The sequence below is a fragment of the Carassius auratus genome, chromosome 7 (genome assembly GCF_003368295.1).
Source record: "Carassius auratus strain Wakin chromosome 7, ASM336829v1, whole genome shotgun sequence".
Taxonomy (NCBI): Eukaryota; Metazoa; Chordata; class Actinopteri; order Cypriniformes; family Cyprinidae; genus Carassius; species Carassius auratus.
Window position 1 is genome coordinate 35,612,634 of NC_039249.1, and position 25,900 is coordinate 35,638,533.

General features: G+C 36.3%; 1 protein-coding gene across 1 annotated transcript in view; it reads left to right on the plus strand.

Annotated features, from left to right (window-relative positions):
• pcxb (pyruvate carboxylase b) overlaps window positions 1–25,900 on the plus strand; it is a 178,791-nt gene that overhangs the window by 22,130 nt on the left and 130,761 nt on the right. Inside the window, exon 8 of the mRNA XM_026268700.1 lies at window positions 7,729–7,847. Coding sequence (XP_026124485.1) covers window positions 7,729–7,847 — 119 coding nt within the window. The remainder of the gene's footprint in view (window positions 1–7,728; window positions 7,848–25,900) is intronic.

Sequence of the window (25,900 nt, forward strand, 5' to 3'; positions counted from 1 at the left end):
CAAAATTAGACTCGGTGCTGAAACTTTCTCTGCACTGCTGCAGACGCACCGCTCCTAAATGCACTGACGAAACATAATTGTGAGTAGTGTGTATCCTTAAATCCGTTAACATGAGCGCGGAAAAATATGCACCGCATTCGCACTCTCAAACAGAGGGCCCTATTTTAATGATCTAAGCGCATGGTCTAAAGCACACGGCACAGGTGCCTTCGGGGCTTGCAAATTTTTGTGTCAATCCAAACAATGTGCTGTTACTTTAATTCAGTGATTGCAGCGCAGAAAAAATAAACTCTGAGCTTAAACGATCTGAAAAAGGTAGCCTAAATCTGATACATGCAATGCATATACATTATGACATCTAGGCGTTTTTATATTTATTAAACCTACACAATAATGTTCTTTTGGATAGAGAGCCTTTAATTTTTTATATTTGGCATGTTTGTGCACTGCTGTGTGTCCCTATGTGATTAATAAGTAGAGTGTAAGCAAGCCGTGGTAACCACCTATACTAATGCACTCTTCAAATAACCAAAAAAACCTACTCCGCTACTGACTTTAGACTTTAGACCAGGTTTGAGTTAGTCAATGGCACAGCCTCTTTTCAGTTTTTTTCAAAATAGCAACACACCAACAATGTGCCTGAACACACCTCTTGTTTCTTAGACCAGCACGCCCTTAAGCACACAAATGGGTGCAAATGCATTTGATATTTAAACAATGCGTCACAGGTTGGGAAAATGAGAACTGCATTAGGCTGAAGCTAGCAAAAACACTTGTGCTGCACCATGCATTGCATCGCGACACTGCCTCAATTGTGCATGTGACAATTCCTGTGTTAACTGCACAGCGTGCAGCTCACTTAGTGTAAGCGAAATGTGATTTGAAGCCATATGCGCATTTTGAGAGAGAACGAAAGCACGCGCAGTGATTCGCTGTTTGCGAAATTATGTCTCAAAGAAGTTTTCAAATTAATTTAATGAAGAAATATGTATTTAACTCACCTTCAGCATTATATTTATTTCACCCACGCTGAACAGAGACGGAGACGGTCGCTGCATGTCATGCCAAACCTCTGATGGCAGACATGTCATCAGTTGAGATCGTTTTTATAGAGACCGTCATTATAGACAACGCTGACCAATCATCCCAAAGCGATTATCAGCCGATAGTGATTGGTAGCCGATCAATCAGAACACCCCTGCAACAAATACATTTCTGTTTTCTAAGCTCTTAAGCTCTTGTTTGTGCCACCTGATGTGAGCTGCATTCAAAATAGTTGTGTAAGTTCTCAGAAACATGTATACGCAAACTTTTACACATCTTTCTCTTTTTTTTCAAGCCAATCTAATTGAGCTGTTCATGCAGGAGCTCATATTTAATGCATTTCACAGAGAGACTAAGAGAGGCCTGCAGAAATGGTCTTCTGCAGAATGTCCTGCTGGTGTTAACAAGCTTTAGGACTGCACTTATCTGCTGGCTCTTATTTTATATTCTGACTGAGGACATCAATCTTAATTCCACAAGACTGCCAGCAGGCGAATTTTTGAGGAATGTCATTGGTTTGTCTGGAGTGTGTGTGTGTGGAAGGTGTGGTGTTGTGAATTTTGTTTGTTTGTTTGTTTTTCAGTTTAGCATGGACGCCTTGGATTATATTCACTGAAGCTTTGGGCTCTTACTAAGTATTATGGGACGTTTGCCATGGTTTTTATTGTCTTGTCTATGGGCCAGTTTGGTGGATTCAGCAGAACTTCAGCCTAAAGTTTATTTATTTATTTATTACAAGGGAAAGGAAGAGGGAGGGGAGGACAAAGGATGGACTTTGAAACTCATAAAATGTATCATTCAGAGTAAGGTCATATTTACACAGTTGTAACAAAATGTTGTCTACGTATTTGCATTAAAAAGAAAAGTGCTAATGTGCTCATAAAAGATCAAGATATCAGTCAAGAAGATTATCCCGGAAAATAGATCCAATGTGAGCAAAACATAAGGCATTTGTCTGAAGACAATGAAATGAAATGCTCAACCTCATGATTGAGCATAACCCGGATTGGATCACAATGTTTAGATGCTGGTTGTAAACATGAAGATGTAGAAAATAAAGTTGTAAAGCAAAGCACTGTCTTTAGGTGCAGTATGTCCATTATATTTACAGTTCAGAGAGATAAGGGGAGAGAGAGTATTTTTCCTCAATTAAGGTGATAGAGTGGATGAAAGGTTACAAATATAGAATGGAGAAAAATGATGAGCCAGATCAATGAGCAGATAGCAAAATTTAATGAGCATTTTTTCATTCTGGTTTATTTGTCATTGTCTGTGTTGCCATGACAACCGTTCTCATGCCTCAAGATTGCTAAAGAGCTGTGAAGTACGTTATTGACCGTTTCACTCACTCACTCATTCAGATTCATGCACTTGTTCACTGACTTGCTCATTGATTCACTGACTCATTGACTTAATTGGTCACACATTCACTTATAGTAAGTCCCAAATGACCTGCACAAGTCTGATAGCCCCTCCTTTTCCTCTAGTTAAGGAAAGCTGTGACAGCTGTGACATCTCCTCACTAACATTCTCTTTACTGACTCACTCACTCACTCATTCACTGACTCACTGAGCTCTGTTTTTGAGGCTATGAATCATGTTAAATGTTTTAATTCTTAAAAACATTCGATCATATTATTTTCTTTCTTCCCTCTATGGACCAGTGTGGGATGATCTGAAGGAGGGGATGAACCAAGTTGTTTTCTCAAAATTTTCCTTTTGCTTAAGAGGCTAGCAGAATGCTCACTGTAGTGCATGAAACGGCTTGTTTGTGTGTGTGCTTCTTTAATGTATTCCGAACAGAAAATCTGCCATCTGCTTTATTGTCTGAAACTCAGAGATATAAAATCTATAAACAGTGAAGCAGATCGTCATAATAACAAGTTTTATTTGAACTTGTCTTGTTTATTATACTTTCCAACACTCAGTTAAATAGTTTAATTAGTTCATAACATAAAGCGTTCTCTAGATGTCACTAAAGCAGTGAGTTGAGTCTGAGCACGTCCGGAGCTCTGACACTCTGCTGGTAATGATTGAACAATGTTGTGTGCTAATAACCTGGTGATTTTCTACTTCTCTTTGTATTCTCCTCATGTTTTCACATCTGCTAGTGTCGATCCTTCATATTTGGACGCAGTTACTTTTTTTTTTCATTGGCGTATTCTGGGTCATATCTGTAGGTGAATTGTCACCATGGGAGCCACTTGAGAGCCGATTATAATCACATGTCACCACAAACACGTCTGATCAAAAAGACACTGATTGCACCCCCCCCCCCCCCACACACACACACACACATTCTTCTCTTCACCATCTGTCCTTTCATCCTGTCCCTCTTTATGGAACTCGTTATAACCTGCCTATTTGACTCTGCTTCATAAAGGGAAGTAGCAAGTATTTCACAGAAACCAGAAATCCAATGGTGAGGTGAAAGGATAAGAAAAAAGAGATGGGGAGATCTATCGACACTTCTGCAGGTCAAAGAGGTCTGTAGCATCTGCAGTAAGCTCTCCATTAGCATCCCTGTTCATCTCGTCAAAAACTGCAGAAACCTAAATTAAATTAAAATATTGGGACATTTTGTAAAATGCAATAAATTAATTTTGATTCCTAGAAAGTTGAGATGGGTAAAATAAAAGTGAAAAGATTATCTAAGTTTTGAACAGTTTTCAACTGTTTTGAAACATTTCACAATAAGCAGGTGAATTCATATTAGGTGAGGATATCATGATGAAAAAAAAAAAAATTGTCAAAAGATTCAGGGAATATGGAGAAATCTTCAGGAAACATGAATGTATGAAATCTTCGAGCACTACATGAGAACCCATCATGCTACTGTGTTAAATATAGCCACATGGGCTCAAGAGAACTTCAGAAAACTGTCCATCTCTGCATCAAGAAAAGCAGCTTAAATCTCTGTTACATAAAAGAAAGCCATACCTCAATGCTATGTAAAGATGCTGTCAAGTTCTCTGGGCCCAAGCTCATCTCAGGTGGTCTAAAAACAGTGGTAATGTGTGCTGTGGTCAGATGAGTCCACATTTCAGCTTGTTTTGTAGGAAAAACAAAGAGTTCTCTTTGCCAATGACAGAAGATCAGTGTCAGGTGCACAAGCCAACATCTATCATCGTATGGGATACAATGCCACCAACGACATTACATACATTATGTTGAATGTACCATTACATTACATTTGAAGGTACAATTAAAATTGAGGCATATATTAAGATTGTACAGTGACATATGCTGCCATCAAAATGACTCCATTCCATGGTTATAAGAGTGAGGCATTCCATGGTTATAAGAGTGAGGCATTCCATGGTTATTAGAGTGAGGCAATGGCAAGGCTCTTTCTGCACAAGCAACAACAGTATGCTTTCATAGACAGAGTGGATGTGCTTGACTGGCCTGCCTGCAGTCCAGATCTATCTACTATTGAAAATGTATGGCACATCACAAATAGGAGAATAAGGCAACAAAGACCACAGACTGTTGAGCAGGTGAAATTTTGTATCAAGTAAGATTAATGATATATTTTCTTGTCAGCTAAAAAAGAGAATTGTTAAATTACAGATTTTAATTTTTAATTGCATTTTCCAAGATGTCTGTACTTATTTGCAAATGGAGTTATGTTGCATTAATCACTATGGAGCCACAGGAAAATGATGTCACGACATTGTTGATTAGTCAGTGACAATACAAGGATGGTATCATCAGTATACTGTTTAAAAGTGAAAACATTTAATGTAGGGCGGAACTTCAAGAGCTTAAGCTCCGGCAATACTAGCCTTTGCAAATAAACACTCAACTAGGGCTGGGCGGTTTATCGAATATTAGAATATTGAATGTTGAATATTTCAAATTCAAGCATACTTTCCCAAAAGAATGCACCAAAGGTCCAAAAAGGGGAACATATTATTCCAGACTGCTCTGCACTGCGAAATCTCATGAGTGCGGTTGCCAGGTATCAAGAGATCAAATCCACGAATCAGAGCTTCGCTGTTACATAGATATTTTCTTCCTGGTGTTTTACTTATTTTAAGCAATCCGGCAACCATGCGCACGCAAACGCTCGCTCCTCATTGCGGAAGCGCCGCCGCAGATGATCTGAAAAACAAACAAAGCTGCAGTTTAGCATCTAAATGAAAGCATCATTCAGCCAGTCTGTTCTGTCATGAGATCTTGACTGTATTGTTTGCGATTGTGGTTGCTGTATAAATGCACTAACTCAATCGCTGTTGTGTGAATAGAGAAACATAGGCTATGGCAATGTGGAACTTTTATAATATGTTTTATTTATTTTACCAGTTTATATACATAATATATATTTATATATATATTATTATTATTTTTTTTATTTATTTTTATTTTTTTGAGAAGGCATGAAAGAACATTATTCTGCTAAACTGTTTATAAAGCGGTGTATCTATGGTGTATGTATTTGTAAGTTTGTAGAGAGTATGAGGTAAACAGACAACGAGGAAGAGGCAAGAAGGCATGACATGACAGATTAAAATAAAATTAGCAGCAACAATTTGGTCTTTGAGGTACTTTACAGTGAAAAAGTGAGCAGTGAGAACAGTGAAAAGTTGGTAGCTGAGTAAAGCTGAGCTGCATAATTCAAGGAAAGACTGTATTTTTAGGTATGAAGTAGATAAAATCCACCTTCCAGTGGGGCCCCAATAAGTCTTCAACTTATGCAAATTAAGCAGTAAGGTACTAGAAGCCATGTGAAAAAGGAGTATCTTCCATGAGAATTATCTTCCCTATGAGAAGACTTTTTTTTTTTCGCATGAAACCCCTTGAAGTTCATTTACGATTTTGAATACCGGTAAATCAATTGCTTATGAAAAAAAAATCATGTCACATTAGTGCATGTGAGAAAACCAGCAGCATTGGGTAGATCTACATATTCTCATAATTTTCCATTTATGACAGTAGTTACATGTTTATCCACATGAATCAGATCAATTCCTGCCTTTCAGAGGTATCAATTTGTACATGGAGTTGCAGGTTCTGAAGCAACATTCAGGCTTGATAAATCACTTTGTGGGCGCAGTTTAATCTTTTTGCAATGACAGCACGCATTTTGTGCATGTATGGAGAAAAGGTTTACAGATTACAAATTCAGCAATATTAAAAAAAGTTCTACAAGAAGAAACTCTTGTGGATTTAACTCAGAATTCCTTAGTTCACTAATTTTTTCCCCTTTTTTCATTCAGTTATTTTATTTTTTTGTTCAGTCACCCATATGTTGTTTTTGATTCATTCATTTTTTTCCTCTCTCTCCTTATCTCTAGTGACATCAGTTTGAACCCTGTTCTCATGGTCATGTTAGTCGGTTAAGATTTAAGAGCTTAAAATCCTCCTGACACGATTGGCATGGGGTGTGGAGGGATGCGGAAAAGAGGGAAGAATGGAAAAAGGGTGGGCACTGAGTAAAAGAGTGAATTAATTTAGTCAAAACAGCATCACAGCAGTTTAAAAGTTTGTTTTGTTTGTGTTAAGCATCTAAAAGTGTGGATTTATGTCCACATATATGTGGTAAATATTGTACTATGTCAGAGTGAATTTACAAAGCTATGTTTGAAATTATATTTGTGTGTATATTTGTGTTTGTGTTGTTTGTGTGGGTGAGCGTCTGCTTTTGGCAAGCTCATTGCAATGTGGGATTAGTAGGCAGTGCTGAATTGTGGGGAGAAATTGGATCAGATTACAGTGAATTTTGGCACTGGATTATCTTCAATCCCTTCAGTGTATCCAAGTAGCCTGAATGAGAGCATGTATGAAAGAGAGCTTGAGAGAGAAGACACCAGAAAAAGAGAAGAGAGTTTCAAACTTTAGAAGTGGGTTCTTGTATCTTTGTCTCCTTCTTATGTCTCTTATGTTTAATGTGAGACTGTCTTCATCTCATCTAGGGTATCTGTCTCTACTGTATATCTCATGCATATCTCCTGCTCCATGGGTTGTGTTTTTGGCTTGTGTCAAGACCAGCAGTCCTGCTGATTTCATGGCTTTTACCAGAAGCTTCTTTGCTTCCTTCCACTGGCACCATGCTGTTCAGCAGAATTAACCAGTCGCCTGAGGGTTTTTTTTTTTTTTTTTTATTCTACAAGCTTGAGAGATTTAAGATGGAAAGTTTGGGTTTTTAAATTAAATCTGCTCATCATTTTGGGTTCAAATTGTCATTCCTCTGGGAGCTCAAGCAGAAGCCCCTTGGGATACCGGCACATGTAAATAAAGTTCTCAAACTTACTCATCATAATTCCATACCAAAATATCTGACATTGTTACCACTATTTCTAGTTTCTAACAGCAAGCGTATTTTGATCATTGCATGCTGTGGAGCTTACGTGTTGGGTTCTTGTATCATGCCTGAACTTAGCGACTGATTTTACTGGATGACTTCCAAAGCAAAGTGCAGCTTGAAGTATATCGGAGATATAGGCAACTCTGGTCCTGGAGGGCCACCATCCTGCAGTTTAGATCTATCCCTAATCAAACACACCTGAAAAATCTAACCTAATTCTTTAAGATTGCTTAAAAATTACAGGCAGACAGGAGACTTAACAGGTACTCAGACGGATGTTTAGCTGTGTTTATTAAGGAGGTTTAAGATGGTCCATAAACAACTGATGCTCAAATTAATTTTTTGTGCTAACATTACAACTTTTTTTTTCTTAGGTGGGCTATGAGAATGCAGGCACAGTGGAGTTCCTGGTGGATAAACATGGAAAACACTACTTCATTGAGGTGAACTCCCGTCTACAGGTGGAACATACTGTTACCGAGGAAATCACTGAGTGAGTGACCTATATAATTACATTTTCAGAAGGCACAGGAAATAAACTCCCAACGATATTGAGGATTTTATAGCTTTTTGCTAGATTTATAGCTTGTTTTGGGCTATTTTCCAAAATGTAAGCTTAACTTTGCATATGCTAAACATTAAATTTGTGTTATATTCATTTCTCTGAATCAGAATGTCTGGAGGATATTACATTTACGTTTGCTATTATATTGTATTAGATGTTTTTTTTTTTTTTTTTTTTTTTTTATCAAAGCTAATTCTAAGAAGGCCAAACATTATGTACTCTGTAATTACTTCAACTGTCAAGCACTGAAGAGCACTTGTGTGCAAATACACAAATGCTGCAATAATTGCATTCACATGCTAAAGTTGCACTTGGAGTTAATTTACATGCTTTTTAAAAATATATATTAATTCATGCATTTATTTATTTGCGAGGAGTTTCCATACATTAAAATAAGTTAAATAAGTAAATAAATAAAATAAATATGAAATCGAAAAGGTTGAGAACCAAACAGTTAGATCCATATGTGTGTGTGTGCGTGCTCTTGTTTTTGTCACACATCAGGACACAACTGTGTATAATGACATGAGTATGACACAGGTATTACAAGGAGAGGGTGACTTATGAGGACATAACCCATGTCCCCATTTTTCAAAACGCTTATAATCCATACAGAATGAGTTTTTTTTGAGAAAGTAAAAATGCTTTCCTGTGAGGGTTATGGTTAGGTGTAGGGTTGGTGTAGGGCCATAGAATGTACAGTTTGTACAGTATAAAAACCATTACGCCTATGGGACGTCCCCACTTTTCACAAAAACAAATGTGTGTGTGTGTGTGTGTGTGTGTGTGTGTGTGTTTGTGTAAACACAGGCACAATTGTTTGTTATTTTAGCTGTTGACCAAACCATATTCAATTACAGTTAAATAATGAATATGGGCTTTAAGTGCACACTGGGCTTTAATGTGAGGGTATTTATTACAATTGGAGGATTGGAGGAAAGGTTAAGGAATTACAGCTCTTTAATATGTACCTCCCCATATGACAGTCTGAAGTAAATGATCGCAATAAATGTATAGGCCAGAATATTATCAGTGTGTGAGGACATGTAGCATCCATATGCAGGTGTATGTGTTTGCAGACTGTCAATGTACAGTGTCTAGGATAAATGCTTGTCTGCCACCCCACCTTGAGAAGTTGGTCAAGGGGAGAGAGGGATGGTAGGAAGAGAGAACATGTGTTGGGAACAGCATGTCGAATGAGAGAAAAAGAGTGTGAGACAGTGGAAGGAAAAGTAAAAAGGTGTTATAAATAACTCTCACCTCCCCTGATAACCTATGAGCTGCTCCATAATGACACAGAGATGAGCCTGATCTCATCACACACGCACACACACGTACACACCCATGCTGACAAGCACCCAGACATTAATGCACTGATGAGTCAAATGATTGATAGCGCTCCTTTCATTCCTCCTCTACACACATACACACACACAAATGTATCTTTGTTTTCCAGCACAAGTTCCTCACCACAGAAATGGAGTCTCATACATTATAGATATCAGAGTTGTCAAGTGTAGTTGACAGTGCTGCTTTGAATAGGCTCTCATTGCGAGTGCTGCCATCTTAGATTTGCAAAGGATTTACTGAAATATATAATGAATATTAGTCTGTCATTTGTATGGATATTATACTGCCGTCTTTACATGGGGAAATATAGATGGTCTGTAATGCAGTCAAATTTGTACGTTTATTTTGCTGCACAAAGTGTGTGTGTGTGTGTGTGCGTGTGTGTATGTCTGTGAAAGATTAATAATATATTCCGTTTTATGCTCTAATGTGATCCATTCGTTGTGGCTTCTGTTTGTGTTTAATGTCATAAAGTGTGACTGTGTGTTTTTGGCTTGATAAAAACAGTGTTATTTATTTTTCATGCTTATTGTAATGGAAAAATGGAAATGTGCTTTTGATAGGGGAAAGACCGTTCTTTATTTTAATTTTTTTCCTACAATTTTATTTAGTTTATAAGCTAAATATCATTTAGTTAAAGCTGCTGTATGTAGGATTGACACCGAGTGGTTGAACTAAGTATTGCAGTCCAAATTCAAAATATTGGAGAGGGTTTATTTCCAATAGTATTTTCCTGCACAACCGGAGGCTGCAGATTCAGGACCACAGATCTAGGACCGCAGTTCTAGGACCCTAGTTTTTCGTGACAGCGCCACCTACCATACTGGACGATATATGCGATGGCTGCAGTTTCAGAACCACAGTTCTAGTACCCTGTTGGTTTAGTTTGCAGTCACGACTGTCACGTTACTTTGTATATAGCATCAATATATTTATCTCAGTAGTATTTGTTTTTAAATGTGATTTTTTATTCAAAATGCAGCAGATGTAAACACAAAATATAAATGAAATATCAATTTTGTAAAATTTATGTATATAAATTTTAAAACAATTGTATTAAATGAAGAACCTTAAAAGTCTTAGTCTCTTGAATTATACAGTATATTGATTAACCCTCATTAAGGTGAATTAGCTCATTATCAGGTAAGTTAAAGTTGCAATCAGCGTTTGTAGTCACTAAATTACAGCCAATATTTTAAAAGTTGTTGAGAGGCAAGACAAGAGACAAGAATCATTCAAGAAGGTTTATTTATATATAAATATATATATAATATATTTATTTATATGTCATTTTAGTGACAACATCACAACAGCACCAAAGTGAACCATTTTTCCATCAGTTGCTGCATGGATAGAATGGCTGTAGGCTTCAACTCTAGAGAAAGAGAGAGCGAGAGACAGAGAGAGATAAATAAGAAACATTTGTTTAACATATTCAACTGGTATATATATATTGTTTTGGCATTGCATATATATATATATATATATATATATATATATATATATATATATATATATATATGAAAAGTGAAAGTCCTTGCAGCATGTGGTGCATCTCTTCAATTCGTGCAGGGATCTCCCTTTTTGGATTTGTATGTGTATCTTGAAAAAGAGAGAGTCTACTTGTTAGAATATTTTGAGATCATGAAAATATCCCTAGTGCCTTTTTTAATCATCTGTCCTACAATGAGCCTAACCAAATTCATAAAATCACTTCATATAGGCCATGCAGAACATGACAGGTACTAACACATGATATCAATGGACTGTATGTGGAGCAGACCTGCAGATTAAGCCAAATTGTAACAAGCTATTAAAATTGCCAAACGCCTCATTCATCATTACAAAACAATGCCAAAACAACAGGCTAACACATACTGAGTCAGTGCAGTTTAATTATGAAAGATATGTTATACATAAATATGGTAAAACAACGACTATTAAGCCAGTATTCACACTAATACATTAAGCTGCAGGTAAATCTTACAAACCTTACATCAACCATGCTCTTTGTCATCTGATAAGTTTAATTAGTGTGCAGGCTAGATTCACTAATAATACTTCATCATTAAAACTCAACAAGGATTTATGAAATCATGGCCATGAGTTAATGTCGTAGTAATTAATAAAACTAGCTCACGAATTCTTAATTTGGTGGGAATTAATTATTAATTAATAGTTAGCAGTTCTCACCATGCAAACTTCAAACAATTGGGTAAACCGGCAGTGGGTTACACAGACCAAAACAGAGATAGACATTCCGACCTGAGAATAACTGACTGTAGCATTGTTTTTCAGATAAACAAGTATGTTATCTTAGCGTGTTTCTTAAATATCTGCAAACATATTCTGTTGTTTTTTATACTTTAGTAAATTCAAAAACATACATACAGTACCTTTAACATCCATTAACTATCCATCTCTTTTATTTGCTCGTTAAACCGCACACGTCACAATTTCAAACCGATAGCTCACAAACTTTTTAGACATGTTTAAAAATTATCGGGGGGTCGGGAAGTGCTTGTAAGCCACTCTTACTCAGCTCGTAATTCTTTGCACATGATACGAGCCATGACCATACGAGCATACACGATTTCCACATGACTGAAAAAAATCACAAGCGGACTCGTACGACAGCAAAAATCGCACCGTGTAAGCCCGCCTTTAGACATTAAGACCTCATCTGAAACTCTAAAGGAGAACACAAGTGATTATTGGAATATATATTTTTTTTTCCTCAGAAACAAGATGCTGAGAAACGGTAGTAATTTCCCCCACATTTTATATCATTAATCTGTCTGGGTAAACTATTAAGACATCTTGTTCATAATTAAGCACAGTTAAGCACATTTCCCCCCTCATTACTGTAATGCCGACAACCAATAATGAAAATAGTCCTCTCCAGACACAAAGTTTTGTTTAATGTAAATTAGCATAAATTAAATTCAGTACATTGAATAATGATTACATGTTTTACATAAAATTTAAATAACACAGACTACCAAAATGTTTACAAACGATACAATTTGAATAATTTATCATTATTTCTTTACACATTACAGTACTGAATTGTCAAAATAATGTGTAAAAATCCTGATGGTCCTTAATAGCCTTCAAGCTGTATTATACTTCTTAAGAGTTTGGAGTGAAATATGGCCAAAGTTTTTGTGCTTATCCGTGTGGATGTATATAAACTGTAATGGTGTTTGTGTTTGTGCAGGCGGATATATGTGTGTTCTGGGTAGCCCACCACATACTGAGTAATGACCGTTCAACAAAGTCTCTAAATTGCCGCAGTAGATCTTTATTTTGGGTTGCACTGTTTGAGACAGAAGAGGACACCAAAACAAGGATAAACTGCAAAAGAGGCTAAAAACTAAGAGAAATAAAGGCTAAAGTGAGAAGTGAGTGAGGGTTTTTGGTGAACCAGTACCAGAAAACCTATTTCACCTTTCTCTCTGACACTAATACCCTTATCAGTCTCTGTGATTTAGTTCACAACCTTTCCCTTCCCCTTTCCTCTTCTTTCAGTCTCTTTCATGTTTTTCTTCCATTTCTTTACTTCTCTCTGTCATATCTCTTCTCTCTCATCCTCTCTGGCTTTTGTTTGGACTCCTCTTTCTCGTCCTTCATCTCTTCTGTTTTTCCCTGATAATTTTTATAGGTTTGTTATTGCGCACATTCTTGTGACAAGATTGGCTGGATTAGATGGACTCCCCAAACAATAATTTCTAACAACACTTTGTTTTTTGTTTTTTTCAAGCTCATTACAGCATTATTTGCTGACAGTGCATTTATATTCGTACAGAGGGAAATGCTCCATTGAGATTTGTCATCATTTGTTGACACATTCTTTGAAATATGAATTGAGTCCCTCTTCTCTGATTCTGATTGGTTGCTCTATTGAGGCTCATCCAGTTCATATTGATCCTTACCTTCCTTTCCCCAAACTCTTGTTCTAGCATCATAAATCAAAGCACAGAAACGTCCTCAGAGGTCATCATCCTCTAGCACTCTTCTTGCTGATCCCAGACCAGTTTTACCATCTCTGCTGTGCAGTTTGGACAAATGGAGTTATTCTTAGATCAGGATAGAAATGGAAGCCCTAGTGGTATTGTATTTCCTTTAAAATCTGTCGGAGGTCTGTAGAACAGTAGCCGCTAGCTTTATGTGCTTAGGGCATTGCAAAGAAGGATTTAATTAAATGTAATGGCTCCTGGTAGACCCTCTGCTGTTTCTATTCGTATTTTAGTCCAACTTCTTTTTCTGAAAACATGCCTTACAATAAACTGAGAGGTTGCTTTTTAAGCTTACATGACTTACTCTAGTATGGTGTGATCAGGGTCTTTATGGCTCTGTGTGTGTTGTTATTGGCCATTTAGCAGACATTTGTCATCCAAGTACACTAATTGCAGAAATGGTTCCCCTAGAGCAGTCAGGTTAACAGCCTTACTGAAGGACACAATGATGACAGAACAGAATCTCAGTCTCTGGGGTGACCTTTGCTTACAACTCCACCAGGAACCTTTCAATGTGCATTAGGCATCTGCTTTTTTTCTTTTCTTTGGGTATTTTCTAGTAGTTGTGGACAGATGTATCAGCCAATATTTTGTCTTAAAGTACACTTTTAGAGAGATGCATGGCATGGAAGCTGAATAAATATGTTTTCCAATGATGTATGGATTGTTAGAATTTGATAATATTTGGCTGAGATAAAACTATTTGAAAATTTTGAATCTGAGGGTGCAAAAACAAAAAACAAGAAATTTCAAAATATTGAGAAATCACCTTTAAAGTTGTCCAAATGAAGTATATATAGCAATACATTTAGTAGTAGCTTATCAGTGGTGACTATCAGTTAATGTACATATGGGAGAAATGTACAGAAAAAAAATCAATTAAAGACTTAATCAATTAAAGACTAAGTCAAACAGACGATGAACACTGTTAACAGCAATAATTATATGTTGCAATCAAACGTATAGCAAAATTTGGTAGTTCTGTATGTTGATTTAGGGTTGGCATCATCTGAGGTCCTCTGAGGGGTTGGCATAATCTCTTCTCAGGTGTTTTGGATCCAGACTGGAGCTTGTGTAAATCCTAGTTACCACTGGATGTCAATCCCTTGGCAAAAACAGAAAAAAATAATAGAGACTTAATTAGCGTAGCTGCTGTTCCAACCAAGCATCAGTGATAAATGATTTATTCAACCCATGCTTAGGAATAATATTATATCCATTAAAATATTTTTTTTTTTCATCAGATCCATTTCATCAGATATAACTGCAGTACAAGAGTATTTGAATGCCTGGCCAAAGAGATGTGTAGATTTAAACAGAGAGAGTGTGAGTAAACCCTGAACTTTATCAGGAAAGCTATTCCAGAGTTTGGGAGCCAAATGTGAAAAAGCTCTACCTCCTTAAGTGGACTTTGCTATCCTAGGTACTTCCAGAAGTCCACAGTTTTGCGACCCTAGGGAATGTGATGGATTGTTGCATGGTAGAAGACTAGTTTGGTATGCAGGAACTAACCCTTATAGGCAAGTAACAATATTTTAATATATGGTAATATGATCATTAGGGGTGTAACGGTTCACAAAATTCACGGTTCGGTTCGATACGATACACTGATGTCACGGTTCGGTTCGGTTCGGTTCGATACGTTTTAGATACAGCAAAATGTAAAAACATCTCAACTTTTCAGAATGCCGCAAGCGCACCGCGGGTCATGTGACAAGAACCAACCAATCAGCTTCATCCTTTCCCGTAACAAGGTTGAGAGCTCAGCCAAGATGAAGGAACAGCTGATCATAGTTGTATATGGATTGCAATTTTGAAATAAATTTAGTAGCAGAGCTACTGCAAGCGATTTTTAGAGCAGGAAATCCATTTATCCTTCGCTGAAATTTCCGCGTCTCATGGAGAGAGCACGTCATTGTTGCTTAGCAAAGACAGACGCCTCATGAGCGAGCCCGAGCGCTCTCTTGCCATCACCATTATAGCTTAAAGGGAATCCAAAGTGCACCCAAACACCAGACCTGTTGGTTATTGGAGGATCTTCTAATTTCTAGTCTGTTAAACGCATTGGCTATTTTGCAACGAGCCTTCAGCGCGTACTGAGTGAGCGAGCGCCTGCTGAGTAGCCTAACATAAACATATAAGATGGTGTTTTTTTCTTCTTCGGGAGTGTCAGGGGCGTTGCCTGTTACGTTGTTTGGGTTATTGGGCTACCTTGTTGAACGCATATCATTATATTTCTATCTCTCTCTTTTTTTTTTTTTTCCAAATATAATTAATTACTCCAACGAACCGTTCGGTATACATAATGCGTACCGCGTACCGAACCGAAAGCGTCGTACCGAACGGTTCAATACGAATACGCGTATCGTTACACCCCTAATGATCATATTTTCTTAACCTGGTAAGGACTCTAGCGACTACATTTTGGACTACCTGTAGCTTGTTTATTGAGGATGCATAACAACCACGTAGCAGTGGACAATAGACAATAGTCCAGTCATGTCTGGATGAACTAGCTTTTCTGCATCAGAAACAGGTAACATGTTTCATAGCTTGGCAATGTTTCTAAGATGGAAGAATGCTGTTTTTGTAACATGTGAAATATGATTTTCAAAAGACAAGTTGAAAATCAACAGATCCTTCTGGCACTCCATATTTTACTGATGATAATTGAGATGACTCCCCATTTAAATAAACAAAGTGGCCATCATCGAGAACATGAGCACCAGGGAAACCGTGAGTGTGCACATTACCTTCAACTAACGGATGTGCTGGACGATGGAGTCTCCAACGATCACAGTGTCTCGTTCCATCTCGCGGAGGGCAGCGAAGTGGTTACGGGTGGAGATCTCAAAGACTAGAGGGGGAGAGGTTGTTGCCTGGTGCCTGGTTCGCGTTTTCTGCTGGTAAAGGACATCTGAGAAGATTGTGTTCTGGGTGGGCCAGGCCTATGCAGAGAAACACAGGGAGTAGAGGTGGTGGGAGTGTTAGTTTTGCACTGCATAGTTACCCCAGACTTGTGAGCGTCAATCCAGGATGTTTCCAGCATGGCTCTCCACTCTCGCAGCTGGACCTGCTTCTCCACCAGGTCGCGGATCTGCTTCTCCACAGCCTCCAGCTCGAGCTGCACCGAGTGCACCAAACATGTCCTCACCTACACTCAAAGGTAGACACACATCTGCCATTAAAGCAAGTAACAGTGAGTAAAACAATGGTAATTTGTGTGAATAGAGTATTAGCAATGTAAGCGAGACAAGAGGCAACCACACTGGTGATGCTAGCGCGCTATAAGCTACAGTAATAGCGGACTCGGGAAATAAAAATATAATTAGTGATTACAAGGAGCCCAGATAGTTTGTTTTGTAGAATACAATTGGGGTTATATTCACAAGTTATAGAAATTAAAATGACGTTGTATGAAATTTATTTTAAGAAAAAAATGAAATAAATAAAATGATGGAGCTCAAGCCTATGCAGCAGCAACAATCAGGAAGTGACGTCAGCTAGCTCATATCATGTAAATTTATTTTTACAGATATATACATGATATACGTTCAAATAGGGCTTGCTTAACAATTCTATTTTGAAAAATGGAAAGACAAGTGCTGTAACAGTTTTTTTCATATACTGTCAGCATTCTGGATATGTATATGATTTAAACAAATCATTCAATATATATAAAAAAAGGTTAATGCCACAAACATTTTAAACTTTAACAAATCCAGTTGTTACATCATCTGAAGAGTTAACTGTAGTCTGTGAAAAAAGCATGTCCATGTCTGATGCAGAGAGTTCTACTGTTACTGGACACACTTGAAATCCACACAGTACTGTCTTATTCACTGTGTACTGTAGGTAAAGTACAGTGCTAGAAGTAAAATTCTTTTCATTCTGATTTCTTGTCTCACACCAAATCGATTGCACTCTATGATGTAATTTTAGTTAGACCATGTAGCGCATCAACAAATTCAATGAAGAGCATGCACAAAATTTATGTAAGGCTTTAACTCTGCAGTGCAGCACAGAACCACATACTGGTCGAGGAATATATAAAAAAAAAAAAAAAATATATATATATATATATATATATATATATATATATATATATATATATATATATATATATATATATATATATATATTAGGGCCGGGACTTTAACGCGTTAATTGAGATTAATTAATTACACAAAAAATAACGCGTTAACTAAGATTAATTAATTACAGAAAAAAATCCCGCATTTTTAATAACTTATTTTTGCACCGCGGAACGTTTCTCACTGGATGAGTTTCGGCGGACCGATTATACTGAAGCACCAACTAGCATTCACATATCACCGCAGCACATCGAGCCTCAAGTATCACCTCAACGCAAAACATAAAGCAACTAGCGTGGACTTTACACTTTATTTTGAACTATGTATTATTTTGTTGGTGCAACAGTTTATGTTGATCTCTTTATTGTTTTGGCCAAGGTTATTGAGAGTTGGACTTAGTATGTTATGGCCTCTGAAGCAACAGAGAGATGTTTTCTAATAGTCAGGGTTTCCAATGTTCTGAATGTAATTGACAGTATTGTGTTTTACTTAAAAAACACTTTACAGAAGGTTCCAGCACCTATAAGCTACCTGAATTTCTGAAATGTACTATTTCTAAATTGTTTCTAAATATGCTATTGCTACACTTCATGGCAAAAATTGCACTGGTCTGCTAGACTTGGTTGAACAAAAATAAACAATATTTTGTTGCTTAAGCTTATGTATTCAGTCATTATTCAATGGTATACTATAAATCCATGTGATTTATATGCGATTAAAATGCGATTAATTTCTATTAATTAATTACAAAGCCTCTAATTAATTAGATAATTTTTTTTTTTTATCGAGTCCCGGCCCTAATATATATATATATATATATATATATATATATATATATATATATATATATATATATATATATATGTATATATATATATATATATATATATATATATATATGTATGTATGTATGTATATATATATATATATATATATATATATATATATGTATGTATGTATATTTTGCTTATGTCTGAACAATGTAACCAAATTATGTGTTGTGTTAGATTTGGTGCAGCATAGTGAGTCAAACAATACAGTTTTCTCATGTTGGCAATTTTGGGCATCAACCATTGTGATGAGTGGGGCAGGGCTGAGAGCCATGGGAACTGAGTGAGGCCGGTGGAGTGGTTTGGAAATGAGCGACACCTGCGTCACTCACCAGTCTCGCTCCATTCCCGTGGTTCTCAGCCCCGCCCCACTCATCACAACCATTTTATCGTAAAAATACTGTTCTTAGCTTTTTCTTTCTGTCTTTCTTTCCTTTGTGTTCACTTCTCACTGCTGTGTGTGTACACTTGGATGGGTTAAATGCCGAGCACCAATTCCGAGTATGGGTTACCATACTTGGCGAAATGTCACGACTTTCGATGATGACGACTTAACAGTTTTACAGTTGCATAGGGTCTTGCCTGTGTTTTGAGTTTTTGTGGTCATTAATTGCATTTTGTATCAAAGCAAAGACTAAATAATCCTCAGTTTAGTCCACACTGCTATTGTGCTGACTGTCTTAAGAGTATTGAAAACATGCACTAAGTATTGTGCAAAGTACTTTAGCAAGTGTAAAAATTATCTTTGCATGTAGATTTGTACAGAACCTGCTTTCAGTCAAATTCCCCAGCTCAGCATACTGCAGGCCGATGAAATCCTGTACAGCTACTCTACATTCAATCAGCCGCGCCTCACAGTGCAGCTCAATGTTCAGGCCTATTTACTGTGAACTGAGGTGCAGTATGAGGCCCATAGCAGAGCTCCATGCTGAGCCCCAGTGTGCATCATCAAACAATGTGGATGACCTAAGCTGTGAAGAGCCATGCCTGCTTGTATTTGATATGATTGGAATAATAAGCCTTAGGGTGGAGCTCCGTGCTGGGGCCTGCTCTGTGTGATAAGAGCTGGAAATGGGCTTTGTTGTAGTTGCATGCTGTGCTCTGATAAAGATAGTGAAGTGCTGGTTTCTTTGCACATTTTTACTTTCTCTTAACTTTAACTACTCTATCTTACAGACCTGTCCAAATACACATTTACCTGGCTTTAAGGTCCTCGTGAACTGGAAGTTGTGCTAAATATATTTTCAGTTTAATGACATATTAATCTCTCACTCATAGCAAAATAAAGGTTGAAGAGGCCATGGTTAAAGATAAGATTGATGTCATCCGAGACGTTTTTTTCTGTCAATTAAGTTGCATGGATTATTTTTCACCTCAGTACTAGGAATGTGTGAAAGTATTTAGAGTCAATTTTGAAGTACTCTACACCATCGTTCAAAGGTTTAGGGTCTGTAAGATTAGTATTTATTTACTTAATTTAAAGGTTAGCTTTATTTATCAAGGAAGCATTAACAATTTATATTTTACATAAAAACTTTTATTTTTAATAATATTAAATATAACAATAATAACAAAAAAAAATGTAAAATTAAAATTGTTGTTAACTACTTTTCTTTCTTTTTTTCTTTTTCTTCTTTACTTTTGAGGATTTTTACAGTAGCTTTAAGTAACAAAAAAAAGGTATCTGTGAAAACCCATACTTACTGGATTTGTTGCTTTGTTACACATTTGCTTGATTTGTTACAATGTTCATTAAAACGTCATAGAAAACTCTCAGAGAGCGTATTTGTCAGAGATAGAGGACATAAACAAAAATGCCTAAAAGCCTCATTGATAATGGTAAAACATAGATACACAGAGAAGTGTGGTGATGTGTGTTCTAGACTGAAATATTGCATACGTGTTCACACACACATATTTCAGGTTGTTGGTTGCTGAATTGCTCCTGAAGGAGACTGATGAAAATTACATCGGAGGTGGCTTTACAAAATAAATCATACTGTATGAGAAAACTCCAGCTTTTCTTTCTTTTTTATTTATTAATTTTTTTAACATTTTATTCATGGCTCATCCATTAAGGAATGTTCCATCTCATCTGACCTTTACCATTCTTTGTCTCATATCCTCTTGATTGCACTGAATGACAGCAAATAAATAAACGCCTTTGTTAAGAAGTAAGGCTGGAAGTCTGGAAGTTTTTTTTTTCATGCATATTCATAAGAGTGCAAATGAGCTGGAATCATCATTTGGGATCCAGCAATCTATGACCTTCATTTGCAGATAATAGGCAGCAAATATGAATATTCAAAAAGTCCATAACCACCCCCAAAACGTATACATCTGACATTATTTATCCCCTCCTGGGACTTATATTTTTCCTCCCATTTTTCTGCATTTTCCCCCCTTTTTCAAATTGTTTCCCTTTTTCTTTCATTTGAGCCATGAGAAAAAATTAATGTGAGGACCATTGTTTATTAAGCACTTAAAGGCCTTAATGAAAGCAATGTCAATTTTTGATGGACAGCTGTCATTAATAAAATAAAAAAAAATCACTTAACTGATTTTCATAAATGTTTATATTAAAGCTGAGATGTGTTATCCCTGTGCCACTAGTTAAACCAGTTGTAAACAGGAAGTCCCACCCCTAAGTCACACCATTGGCACAGCGAGAATCTGACATGTTCGACATGTTTGCAAGAACCACAGCGTTTACACTTTTGGGACAGGTATTGGGTACATTGACTACCAAAATTTGTGAAAATACTTATTTATTTTTTCTTTGCATTAAAAAAAATGCAAATATATAAAATATATAAATATATATATATATATATATATATATATATATATATATATATATATATAAGTAAGCATATAAGTAAGCATAATCATTTTTAAAAAATCATTTGCTTCAAAAATTTACTTATTATTAGTGACTACTTATTATTAGCGACTATGAGTGCGGAATCTGAAAAATTACTGTTATAATGTTACATATTTGTTTTATTTTAATGTCACTAGACCCTTTTGTTTATTGCACAGATTTTCTGTGTGATTTCAGACTTTTGGATCCCTCAGTAGTTATGTCTGTACTACACACTGAACTTGCGTAGGAGAAAATGTTTCGGCATTGCTTTCCCTTTAACTCTAGAGCAATCTGTAGTTGTGATTTTTCTTGTCCAAAAGTATTTTGTGTTTTTCTTGATCTCATAACAGTCCTTTGCTATTGCTGCTTCTCTCTTTTTCTCTGTGGGTCTCTGCTGCCCTCATTGTCTCTTTCATGTTGTATTTATTACTTGAGATTTTTGTTTTTTTCATTATTATCCTATTATCTCCTGAATGTGTTTTCTGACTCATGAGTGTGGGGTGGCAGATAAAAGCGGTAAGCCAATAATTAATGCTTCTGTGAACAGCAGGCTGAGGGTGAAACCCAGATGAAATACAAGAGCTAGAAAATAGATGTGAAAGTAAGCTTATAGGAAACATGGATTTGTCCCCTCAGCACATACAGTGTATGCTTTTCTATCTGCGTGCACGTATTGTGTACACCTTTTCGGTCGGATATGCAGAAGATACAGATGTGTGTATGTGTGTTTGTTTGTGGGGAGGATGTGGCTTTGACCTCTCAAGGTCAGCCTGGTGTTAAAGACTCATTAACACAATCCTGCTGATCTTTTATCGGTATTGAGTGACATGTGTCCTCTCTGACCTCTTTGACTTAAAAAAACAGCACATGCTTGACCCTGGATCTGTGGTGAGTGGCTATCTACATTGAGAATGAGACAAGTAAGCAATATTCACTCATTGCAGGGGTCTTCAACCTTTTTATGACCCCTGTAACTGACTGCTTAATTTAAATCCTGACTGAAAAGAACATGCATGTAGTGCAATAACTATGATTGTTTTTTGCACATATATATATATATATATATATATATATATATATATATATATATATATATACATTACATTTTTCACTTCATTATTCATTGCTTTATTTAATTGTTGGAGGGAAAAGAAGGGATACATTTAGCCGTACTATAGCTTTTTTCAGGCTTTCACATGTCTCAGCAAATGTATTGCAATCTTATTTACACACCTCTCTCTCACTCCTTTTTGGCATGTAAGACATTAGATATTCTACACCTCACACGTTCTCAACTTCTCGCTCTGTGTCTCAGCTCAATAGCAGTGGCAGACATTAATTATGAGTTCGCCGTTTGCAAATAAACTGATGCCTATAGGCAAAAAGGGCAAGTGTATTTTATATGCATATCACAGGTGAGAGCATGTGCAAATATTTAAATTACAGAAATGTATGTAGCTGTTGACACCAGTACTGATTGCTAGTGTTTTTGTGAATCGCACAATATTAGTCATGAGTGGACATTCACCTCATTGTAATTTTGGGATTGTTGTTCTAGACAGGATTTGCTAAATTATTCCTATGTGTTTGTGCAGAAATCTATACTGACTTTATACAATAAATATAATGTGTCACATATGATATAATTTAACATCCATTGAATTCTGCTACACCTAAGGTTTAAAGGATTGCATCATTACTTGTTTATAGCTGTTTTTTTTTTTATATATATTTTCATTGTTACACCAAATGCACGGTTGCGCACATTAACTAATATCACTTTTATGCACAAAAAAAAAAAAAAGATTAAAAACCATTTCTGTAGAATGACCTAAATATTTATGACTAACAAATTCTACTGCCACTGGCAAAACATTCATTGTGGACATGTGAGAGGAAAGAGAAGCAGACTACAAAATAAATATATAAATAAATAAATAAAGGCTTTTAAATGAATGAAGATGTGTTTATTCAAGCTTTCAGTAGAAAAGCTCTGCTTAAAAGTATTATAACAAAATTCAGCAAAATATTCTCCTTTTCTACATTATCTGTGCAGCTTTATTCATGAGCACCTCCTGCTTGTCCTCTCACTGTTATTAGATTTTGTTTCTCATTAAAAAGAAAGCAAAAACAAGAATCACTAATGAAGTGGAATGCCTTGTGGCCATTGAAATTAAAAGTATCTCTGGACTCAAACTTGCTTTGGAGTTTCACACATGCAGAGACCACAAACGATACAGAAGGAAGGATTCACTAAAAATAAATTGCACCCACTGATAGTTCCATTTAGTTTGCATGCACTATTTACAATGCATTTAGCATCTATTTCACTAAAGGAATTCTAAATTAATTAATCAGGTAGCAAATAACAGTGCAAAAATGCACAAAAATTGTGCCAAATGCAGTTTGCATCATTCTTGTAGACTGGTTCTGAGCGCTATCTAGAGATGTTGTTGACCGCTGTTATAAGGCATACTTATTACACTGAATGAACACTGAACTCATTATCACTGAATTAATTACTGCTGTCATGGTCAACAGACTGTGTTCACAAACATATATAAATTGTTTCATTAACAATATTACTAACTTTTGAATAATATGTAATAAGTGTAAAGTTTACCCTGAAAAGAATGCCAATTTCATGGCACTAGTAAACAGTAAACAGTCATTATTTTAACTAAATACGAAAATATATAGCTTAAATAAGACAATAATAGACACAGAGATAATAAAAATTATGCAGTTGCAACTTTTAGAGAATTTAGTTAAGTTGGCTTGAAAAAGCCAACTTACTGATCTACTATTTAATCTTATTATTATTATTATTATTATTATTCTTCTGAGCCAAATTTTAAACACTATCTCCTCCTAGAGCTTTCAAGCTAGAACCACCAAACTCGGGTCAGACCTTCAGACTGGTCTGACTCGGGTTGCTATATCTTTTCTAACTGATTCGGCTTATGGTTTTCGTAAACCAGACTACCAAAACCACCTTAAATCCCATAGACTTTCATTACGGGGGTACAAACTTTTGAAAAATAAGGCTTATAATATATTTAAGCTGTCTACTACCAGGGCAAACCTTAAAAACTCTCTACTGAGAATACAGCTAAAACCAGCCTAAGCTGATCAGTTGTTTTGGCTAGTCTCCCAAACTGGTTTTTAAGTGGTTTTGACCACTCTCACGCTGGTCTTAGCTGGGTTTTAGCTGGTTTTTACTGAATCCACTGTTTTTAGCTGGTTTTTGCCAGATTCGCATAGAAACATGCTAACAACATGCTAGTTACTCACTAATCAGACTAGAAACATACTTCTAACAAGTTTTAAAGTGGTTTTGGCCACTGTCACGCTGGCCTTAGCTGGTCTTAGCTGGTTTTAGGTGGTTTTCTTTACTGAATCAACTGGTTTTAGCTAGATTATCATATAAACATGTTAATACCATGTTAGTAACTTGCTAATCAGACTAGAAACATACTTCTAACATGGTTTAAAGTGGTTTTGGCCACTGTCAAGCTGGCTTTAGCTGGTCTTAGCTGGTTTAAGGTGGTTTTCTTTAATGAATCAACTGGTTTTAGCTAGATTATCATAAAAACATATTAACAACATGTTAGTAATTTGCTAATCAGTCTAGAAACATACTTCTAACATGGTTTAAAGTGGTTTGGGCCACTGTCAAGCTGGCTTTAGCTGGTCTTAGCTGGTTTTAGGTGGTTTTCTTTACTGAATCAACTGGTTTTAGCTAGATTATCATAGAAACATGTTAACAACATGTTAGTAACTTGATAATCAGACTAGAAACATACTTCTAACATGGTTTAAAGTGGTTTTGGCCACTGTCAAGCTGGCTTTAGCTGGTCTTAGCTGGTTTTAGGTGGTTTTCTTTACTGAATCAACTGGTTTTAACTAGATTATCATAGAAACATGTTAATAACATGCAAGTAACTTGCTAATCAGACTAGAAACATACTTCTAACATGGTTTAAAGTGGTTTTGGCCACTGTCAAGCTGGTCTTAGCTGGTTTCTAACTGAATCAACTGGTTTTAGCTCGATTATCATAGAAACATGTTAACAACATGTTAGTAACTTGATAATCATGTCAAAAACATGCTTTTAACATGGTTTTAAAGTAGTTTTGGCCACTGTCACGCTGGTCTTAGCTGGTTTCTAACTGAATCAACTGGTTTTACTTGGATTAGCATAGAAACATGTTAGTCACTTGCTAGCCATGCTAGCCACATGCTAGTCACATGTTAATCATGCTAGCAACATGCTAGTTGTATACTAATCATGCTACAAACATGCTAACGACATGCTAGTCACTTGCTAATCATGTTAATAAAATGCTAGCAACATGAAAATCATGCTAGAGACATGCTAGCCACATGCTAATCATGCTACTAAAATGTTAACAACATGCTAATCATGCTACAAACATGCTACAAACATGCTAATCATGCTAGCAAAATGTTAGCGACATGCTAGCAACATGCTAATCATGCTACAAACATGCTAACAACATGCTAGAGACATGCTAGCCACATGCTAATCATGCTAGAAACATGTTAGCAGCATGCTAATCATGCTACAAACATGCTAGCAACATGCTAATCATGCTAGCAAAATGTTAGCGACATGCTAGCAACATGCTAATCATGCTACAAAATTGCTAGCAACATGCTAGCAACATGCTAATCATACTAGAAACATGTTAGCAAAATGCTAATAATGCTACAAACACGCTAGCGACATGCTACCAACATGCTAATCATGCTACAAACATATTAGCAACATGCTAATCATGCTAACAAAATGCTAGCG